This window comes from Malaya genurostris, chromosome 2 (assembly GCF_030247185.1).
Source record: "Malaya genurostris strain Urasoe2022 chromosome 2, Malgen_1.1, whole genome shotgun sequence".
NCBI lineage: Eukaryota > Metazoa > Arthropoda > Insecta > Diptera > Culicidae > Malaya > Malaya genurostris.
Genome location: NC_080571.1, coordinates 256,333,931 through 256,343,700, shown reverse-complemented (window position 1 = coordinate 256,343,700; position 9,770 = coordinate 256,333,931). Strand labels below are relative to the sequence as shown.

The 9,770-nt window shown below is 36.9% G+C and overlaps 1 protein-coding gene across 3 annotated transcripts in view; it reads right to left on the bottom strand.

Moving 5' to 3' along the window:
- Positions 1–334: 334 nt before the first annotated feature.
- The window catches only part of LOC131429604 (LIM/homeobox protein Lhx9-like), an 84,700-nt gene continuing 75,264 nt past the window's right edge, over positions 335–9,770 (bottom strand). For all 3 annotated transcript variants that reach the window (XM_058593833.1, XM_058593831.1, XM_058593832.1), the window contains one exon: positions 335–9,753. In XM_058593833.1, coding sequence (XP_058449816.1) covers positions 9,508–9,753 — 246 coding nt within the window. In that variant the 3' untranslated portion in view covers positions 335–9,507. The remainder of the gene's footprint in view (positions 9,754–9,770) is intronic.

Genomic DNA, 9,770 nt, shown 5'->3' with positions numbered 1-9,770 from the left:
CGTAGGTATAGTTTGCCGACTAGTGCACCTCCGTTTGTTCGCTGAACTGACGCCCTATCGCCATCTTGTTTGCCCCGTGTCGACAGTTGCAATTGCAGCCGTTTTTGGATGTCATTCGATGTGCATACATATATGCACCTCCCACGGCAAACATTACCGGGTACTGCTACCGTTCCGACTCCGGGGCAATTAGCTTTTGCTACCACGAGGAACAGACAATAATTATATTTTAAGTTGGTGAAATGCAACGGACGATCCACCGATCTATGCACACAGGGACTTGTGATATGTGACCGACCCGCAGGTGGCTCCGACTGAAATAACAACGCATAAGTATTTTAATAACAACGTACAAGGATAGTGTTTATAAATTAATTTGTTCGGGTAATTTGTACACAGTGTAATGAATTGCAATTTTCCATTGGACGAAAACAAATAAAAAAGCTCCGGTTAACACGTCGCTTTTTCCTGCCGGCATCACAGTGGGTGAGGTGAAATTCATACAGATAGGACTATGTACAGAACAACGGAGTAGGAACAGAACAGAATCAACTGGAACATTTTCGCGCTACCTCAATTCACACGCCGTGAAAAAAACAAGTGCAAACAAACTGTGGTATTAAAATGATTACACCCATATATTAGTATTTTTTTTTCGTCCGAGTGTTGGTTCGCCGATCTTGTTTGCCTACAATATCGCTCACTAATTAATTAATCTAGGGTGTATTTACATGGGCGTTTAGCACTAACAAGATAGTAGGAATGGTGCATGAGCCAATAGCTAAAGATTTGCTTTTCGCATTGGATTTTTTTTTATCTCATTTGCCATTGCAAATAAATTAGTTGGTGTGGGTTGGTCATCAATTTTGGTGTTGTTCTTTCATTCTTGACATAGCGTTGCTTATTAAACTTTAAAAAGAGTGATCGTTATCAGACTGAAGAACGAATCGATTCCAATCGCATATGCTTTGTTGGATCCTTTGAAAAAGTGATGGTAATATTTAGTCGGCGATGATTTCAGTTTAAATTATTTTAAAAGAAGTTAAATTAAACAGAATACTTTTCGGGGTTTAGTGTTCGAAAAATCTTGATGTTACTACATGGAATGAAAAGTCCGGGGTCTCGCACAGAAAAGACGTGAATAGTTTCGAACCATGTATATTTTTGTTGAGAACAACCCTCTAAATGGCCCAATACCAAATTTCATGACAATCTATCCACTAGTGTTTGAATTACAGCTGATCGTGTGAGACGAGTTTTAGTTTTTATGAAGCTATGGAAAACGACGCATCAAAACATTCATGCATAAAAGCAACGGTGAAGTTGATTGTGATTTGCGGTACTTATTGGTCCATCATCCCCCGTACTCTCTAGACATGGTCCCCAGCGACTGTTATCTCTACTTAGTGACTATTATCTATTTCCAAACCTAAAAAGGTTTCTCCAGGGAAAGAAATTTTCATCGAATGCTGAGGCCATTGCACGAACGGAAGCCTATTTTGAAGGCCTTGACAAATCTTTGTTTTTGTTTCAAAGGGCATCAAAATGTTGGAGGACCGATGAGTCAAGTGTATCGCTCTAGAAATTTGTAAGAATGAAAATGTGATTAATCCACCTAGCAGTGAGATAATACCTTTTTTATCAATCCGCATGTGTTTTGTTTTTGCATGAATATTCTTAGGTGTTTTAGTTCTCATGACACTATTTTAATTATAGTCGTTTCAAACGGCAAATTGAGATTTTAATCACTCATTACCCTGTAATTTCGAATCTGCAAATCGTATCGAATTTCAATCTTAACGTGTGACAATCGATTGAACATTCAATGAGATGTCGAAGTAGGTTCCACTTTAGAGTTTTTCGTAATTATTTATGGTACTTCCAGAGCCGGTATTCAGGAACTAGCATAACCCAAAATGATTCAAATGGCCATAAATTAATACGCCAAACAATTTACATCTTCTATATCGGTATGAATTTTAAAAACTCAGCATTTGTAATTCCAGAATCGGATAAAATTTACCAATTTTGTATGGGACCTTAAGTCCTTAAATTAAGTTTTTGTTCGTTTGGTCTTTTTGAGAAAATGATTGAGCTTTGAGAAACGATTCGAAAATGGAACCGGAGTTCTAAAATCGGTGTAGCCGAAATCAGTTAAATTCACCTGAGGAGTGTGTAGACATCTTTAAGAAATTGTAGTGCGAATTAAAATTTGGGGGTACATTCCGAATCGAAAACTGAATACCCCTTAAACTGAAATAAATTTATTTCGTAATCAACTATCCAAATCAGCAAACCCGATAAACCTGATTAATTTATGTGAAATGGACATTTTTATACTAATCACCCTGTTTATCCTAAACCAGAAATCGGATCTGACTAATTTTTATAGGATTTTAAGACCTCTCATTTGAATCATAGATGATTCTTAGATTTCATTTGAATCTTAGATCGGTTCAGCCATCTACGAGAAAAATGAATTGCATTATTTTAATTTCGTTTCATATATCATCCTGTGGTTCCGCAATCAGAAGTCGGATCCAAATTTGGGAGTATACTACTTTTCATATGAATCTAAGTTTGTAGAAAACGGTTTAGCCATCTCCGAAAAAATTGAGTGAAATTATTTGTCACACACGCATTTGCTGATCTCGACGAACTGAGTCGTATGGTATATGGAAGTTATGTTCTTCCAGCTTTTATTGCTTTAAGTAGTTTAAATCAATATAATTATGGAATTACTTTCAGCTCGAAAATGCTGATATCATCTGGTTTATAAATGCCATATTCGAACGATTATTTTGCCAAAAATGAACCGTGCTAAAATCGGTCCAAGGCAAATTGTCATGAAAAAGGATGCTGTACACAGTCTTTTTGGTACTTAGAAACAATTGTATGTCACAGTATAAAAAATCGTGTTTTCCGTTGCTCCCAAGCATTTCTTTGTCATACAGTGCTCAAAACTCCTACTGCTGGAATAGGGGGAAAAGTCGTTTACACAAAAATTTCGATATCTCCGTTAAAAATGGACGGATTTTAACAATCTATGGCTTGTTGGATAGCTATTACCGTGCAGAAACTAAGTCTTAAAACATATTCTGTTTTCAAGGTCAGTTGTGACAGATACTGTCAAAAAACTGTAAATTTTAACATAAAACTTCGTATAACTCAAAAAGTAAACATCCGATCTCAAAACGTTTCAATAGCGTTTTGGGTGACGAGGAGACCTTTCGTTTGCGACTAGTTTGATCAAAATCGGTCCAGCCATCTCTGAGATCTCGACCTCTTAGTTGACAACACACATACAGACACACACACACACACACACACACACACGGACATTTGCTCAGTTCGTCGAGCTGAATCGATTGGTATATGTCATTCATTCATTGTCGGAAAAATTTTCTAAAGTTTGAGCGAATTCTATACCTATTTTTTTATATATAAAAAAAAGTAAAAAGTTGTCACGGTAAAAAATCTATGTTTGGCCCGGGACTTCTCATTCCAGGTAGTACTGATCTTGATAATTTACATCTATAAGAATATTAGGAAAGTTTTTGACTTATAAAACGTGATTGTTTTCAAGTTTGTATGGTATGATATTCAATCACCAAGAACTCAGTTTAGTTTTTATCATCACTCAACGAAAGGCAGATTGGGAAATAAATAATGTTTGAAAATAGGCAAAAATTCAAATTTGCATGCAAATTTACTTCTGATACAAATCCGCAAAATTCTTCTTTCCATGGGAATCATTCTGCGAATTGAGCTACACTGGAAATGAAGAAACACAACTCAGAGTACAACCTGATTGAACAGAACTTATAGTATGGTTCACAGTTCAGTCTCTCCTCTGGGATCTCGTTTCCCACGCAAATTCGAATTGTACTGTTCCTTTCACCAATCTAATTGCCCTTCTATCATCTTCTGGGTGATAGGATGATTTTATAGTATCTGTTACAAAGTTTAGATATCAATTTAAACGGAGTGGTGAAAAGTAACCTCCTTGACCGCAGTCGCATAAATGATTGTGATGTCTTAAGGTGGAGATTATTATTACTGCGTTTTATTGGAGCGATTGAAGTCTGAAATCTCTGCGAAACGAGCATGTGAGGCAGTAACTAGTTACCATCTAGTAATGAGTTCAGGTGATGCTTAGAAGCCACTCGATACATGTGTACAGTACGAAAGCAAATTAAACCTTGCCATCATTGCGTTTCTTTTAAATTGTATTTCTTCACATCCAGCAGAAAGTCAACAGGCAGAACTGTGATTTGAATCCGATCTCTAGTAAGATAAAAGTTCCACTATTTTCGTTCGTCTACCATTTTATAGTATTTCTTTGGATGGGTTTACGAATTGAAACTAAAGGACGATTTGACGATGCGTAGAAATTAATCGTCAGTGTAGTACACATGACATCAGATGTATTTGTCATATTGGTTGGACGTACATCACGATTGCATCAGATAATCTGAAATCGGCAACTGCGAGGCAGTTCACGCGTACACTGCCTGAGCAAAGTCAAATATCAAGAAGAGAACTTATTGAAACTATCTTTTGTTGTCGACATCGAATTAAAAGCTTGATTTGATATCATTCCTTTGATTTGTAAACTAGTATGAAAAGATGTTTTCATACTAGTTTACAAATCAATCTTTTGATGTTACTGTTTAAGAAATTTTGTAATAGAAAATTTTGAGGCACAACCCGTTTAACACGTTTTACCTGGAAAGGTAAGAAAAATGTTGAAAAAAAAAACTGAGATAGTGATGTTTTAGATAGGAATTTTTGATAACAAATAATTGCACTCTCGAATATATTGAACAGAGTACAAATTTTATTATCAATCAAAACAAATCTACATCTTCTTGAAGCTCCAGTATGCTTTCGCTGAAGAAAGCAGAAAATAATTTTCTGATTTATATAATAAAACTATTTTCTGTCTTCAATCCTGATAATTAATCGTTCAAATGTCAAAAACACGGTTGAGCAGGAGTCGTGAAAAATGGATCGTTTACACGTTATTTAAAAGATTCAGATGGTGAAAAAATGGGTTCCTCATCAGCTGAATGATAGACAGTAGGAAAAGGGAAAAAAAGTGAGCGATTTTTTGCTTTCTAGGTATAAAACAAAGGATTTTCTTCATCGGGGCAATAAAAAATGGATTTATTTTGAGAATCCCAAGTGCAAAAACCTTTGCAATCTATTGACATCAACTACAAAATCTAACCTGGAAAGAAATCGGATGGTTCAGAAAGGTTTCTTGTACTACGAACTTCTAAAACCAGTAATACTTTAAAAAACGACCAGAGTGCTTCACAAGACATGATAAAGTCATTTTGTAGCACAACAACGCCTCCGCATAGAGAGCCGCATTGGTCAAAAACATACTTTCTGAACTGAGATAGGAACTTTTGTCCCACACGCCATACTCCCCAGACATGACCTCCCTCGGACTTTTTCATCGATATCTCACGCACTTACCTAGCAGCACTTCAATATTTATGAAGGATGGTAAAATGGCTTCACGACTGGATCGCTTCAAAAGCTGAACTGTTCTTTCGACTCGGTATTCGTGAGTTGGTTAAAAGATGAAAAAATGTATAGCCTCCGAAGGCAACTGCTTTGAATAAAGTATCTTGAATCATTCCAAAAATCCCTCATTGTTAGCGGGCACACCTGGTATATAGTAGTGAATTTGGCAGTACTTTATCTCTAAATTTATAAAGTGATAGTGCTATACCCTGGTTGGTGGTTCAATGCATAAAGCGCTGGTCTTATAAACCAGTTATCGTATGATCGAGCACCGACCTGGAAGGATTCTTAGTGTCAGTAGGTTCATAGCACTAACTACGCAATGAATTTGTAAGCTAAGATCTACGGAAAAGTCTGTTGTTTCAGAACGGTCAAATTTCACAAAAGGAATTCAATGTGAAAACTTTGCTATCTCTAATGTTCTAGTTTCTCCCAAAAACAGTTCCAAGTGCCAAATTTTAGCCGAATCGGACGTGGCTAAATGCTGTAATATAGCGGTCAATGTTTGAAGGTTTTCAATCTCGAAAAATTGTATAAGATCACCCCTCTTCCCTGACGACAAATTTCTTAGAAATGCATGGAACGCCGTAATTAAAAAAAAATTAAATAAATCGACTCCGGGTCTAAGAAAATTTTTAAATTGATGTACACAGTACATGTTTATTTCCGGGCAAGAACATTTGAAAATTCCATGCCATAAAATTCAATGAAATGAAAACAAAGTAAAAACTGGTGGTGATTGCAAGCACTTGAACCGACAATCATTGGATCACAAAGTACGTCCGTTAATCGACTGAGTCACATACGCACACATCTACTAGGTTGGTGAATAGTGCATATAAATTACATCAACATAAAGTCATTACAAATAGAATTTTCCGTCATTTGACCAGTTAGTTCTTTATGAATTAGGTATATCGTATATGTCATTAGGTCACTTATAAAATTTACAATTTGTGTGTGTACCACTGGAATATAAAGTAACAACTTAAAATAAAATTGCTGAATAGTTGTTTCCACTAGTATTTGAAATTATTCTTAATTCAGCTGATATTTTGTTGATTATAGATTATAGAAGTCTTAACTTTGCCTCTTTCGAGCCAGAAAAACTTTCTGACTCTATGTGCGGCATTGAGAATCCAACCCAGGAGGGCTCCGCGAAAGGCATTGACCTACCCAACACACTATCCCGCACCCCTTATGTGATATTTGATTCCAAACTCCAGTTTCAAACTCCAAACTCCAGTTAAATCAAATTTTTTCAAGTTCAAATTATAAATATATTATTTTCTTAGAAAAATAACCAAAGCTCAAGATTTCATGCATTTCTGAAACATTTTACATCCAAAAAAAATTTTCCATTTCGAAAATATCGCGTAAGGGGGAGCTTTTGTAATTTTTCAAGATTGGGAATCTTCAACTATTGACCGCGAAGTGAAGTACCTATGGTGTAAAGTATCATTGAAGAATCATCTCTTATTTTCGTAAGCGGAAGATGCTGAAAAATTAAGCACTTCAAAAAAAATCCCAATGCTCAATTTGAGCTAAATCGCTACGCAAAATTTTAGCTAAATTTGCTCACTGGCACCCTAACGGTATATTGTTTCATCGAGTTGCTTCTGACAAACGGTTCTCTCATCCTTTGGGTAGCTCAATCGCTACGGATCCAAAAAAGTTCCTAGGTTTGAGTTCAATTTCTGATGATATTTTTTTCGCAAATAGTTTTCAAATTATGCCTCGTTAGGTTATGATCAAAACTCACAATTCCACTTATTCACCTTTTAATTATGCGAGTGTTGGCCACTTCACTACACTTTCACTAAGTAGAACATACGTTACAATATGTACAGATACGTATTTCGACTGTTATTTACAATCATCATCACTGTAACAATAACACTTACGAAACTCTGATACATTAATGATAATTGTAATTAATAATCGAAATACGTGTTTGTATTGTAATGTCTGTTTTACGTTACAGAAGTGACACGACAGTGAAATAGTAGAATTGAATGATGACTCAAAAGTGTAATTGTGAAGATCGAATAAATTCTACTAGCTGCTTCAACTAAAAATTAATTATGATCAAAAGATGAGCTTAGGTTAAGATCTGTCCAGGAATCCGGAATTACTTATTGTATTGCAGCGGCACCAAAAGTGACCGCTCCACGTATTCTTTTACAGCGGTTTGTTCACCTAGGCGCTCACTTTCTGTGGTATAAATTTCACGGTGTTTCGTGCAATGAGTCAAAAGTTGTTCCATATGGAAGCCGAGAGGAGAGAAAAAGAATCTGCACACCTACTTTTATAATCCACTTGCGTGATCCGCAATAAAATCGCAAAAGCGTTGAAAATCTCCAAATCAATCGTGTATGATGTGCTCAAACGTTTCAGGGAGCGAAATAGCGCTGATCGAGTGGCTCAAGGTAAGCATCGTCGTGGAACATGTGACCGCAAGCTGACTCAGAAGGTGTTGAGAACTGTCAGAGAAAGCCCTTCTTCGAGGAAATGTTTGAAATTTGCCAAAAAATAATGATTTGGCAAGGGATATGCAGCTGTGGAGCAAAGACCGAAGTGTTCGTGACGAATAATACGATGGCCTCGAAAATCGCGCACTACCTTTCATTAAAACCCATCAAGGTCCTGTGAATTTTTAGCGAGATTTGGCGAGTTGCCACTACAGCTGGGAAATCATCCAGTGGTACCGCAATAATAACGTAGATTTCATCGATAAAAAGAGATTTTGGGCAATAGTGAAGCGGAAACTTAAGGAATGTGCCAAGGAAGTTGATTCCGGAGGTGTGCAGCGTTTGATGGGATTTCGCGTTTTTTTATTAGAAACGAAGAGAAATGATTTGTATAGGTATTTTTCCTTGAAGTAATTACCTTTGTTTTAATGTATTAACCGTATTTGTACGTCAATTCGTTACCGAGATACAGGTGATTTTATTATTCCGGATTCTAAATGGACATAGCTTCAATAACAATGTTTTTCATCACACTAGAAATGAATAATCGAATTGGAAAATATTATTTGAAATTAGAAGGTTGAAACCAGAAAATATGGGCTACAGATGAAAACACAGACTTGATATTCCTTTGCTTTGAAGAAAAAATATTTCAAAATAATTACAACATATTTTGCAATTCAAATTTACCTACGTTTTCTGTGAAATATCAGAAAATGTACTCGTACTTAGTGAACTGCAAAATACTCGAGTCTATGACGCGTTAAAGGTAGTTTTTTCAATTGGCAACCTAAATTATTAACTGTGCTTCTTCTTTCGACTGGAATAATAATATCGGTGTCATTCTTCAGTCCGACGATTGAATAAAGTTAATCTTATGATGAGTTTTGATTTAATCAATGCTCTACAAAACGTCTAAACTGGCTACTATGCTGCGACCTGCCATTGCGAATACAAGCTTTGCTCAACTGATAGACAACACAGAAAACCCTGATTGCTGATCTTGCAATGCACGGCAGAACGCATTCCTACATGCGACTGCAGCTTTTATGATCTCTAACGGAATTGATAGTCACTAGCAACTCATGTGTGATATATTATGTATGTAGGACTGTCTGTCAACTTTGTTTGATTGCGTGACCAGCGTGAATTCAATCACCTGTCACATCGGGACCGTATATTTGCTCGTGTAATCAACTGCTTGAGAACTAGCAATTAGTGTCGATTTTAATCACCCGTTAATTCTATTGCACACTCCGAACCCACTTTGTCAATCTTTATACAATTTTTAATGATTAACATCGCCACAAGCAAGGCTCCAGTTGTCTGTTTTTTCTGCTCCATCACTGAACCCTACCTCGCTCGACCCTAACGCGGGGTCAGTTTGTTGCTGTTCCTGGTCATACTCAACCACCGATGATTGCTGCTGAGTGGGACGTTGATTTTGCGACAGTTTGATTACGTTCGACAAAATCATATTCTTGATCATCAGATTGTGTCAGTACAGTTCGGCAAAGGTCATATTATGCATTTCTTCCAGAGCCTGACTGGAGGACATATCCCCGTCGCTGCTGCTGGTATTGCTTGGATTTCCACTGCCAGGGTGGTGGTGATGGTGATGGTGGTGCAGGCTTGCGGTCGTAATCGACGGTAGGCCACCCAGCGGTTGGCCTGCATTGACGAGACCACCGTCCTGTCGCATCACGTTCCGACGCCACTTGGCGCGGGCGTTTTGAAACCAAACCTGCAAAAGAAAAAATA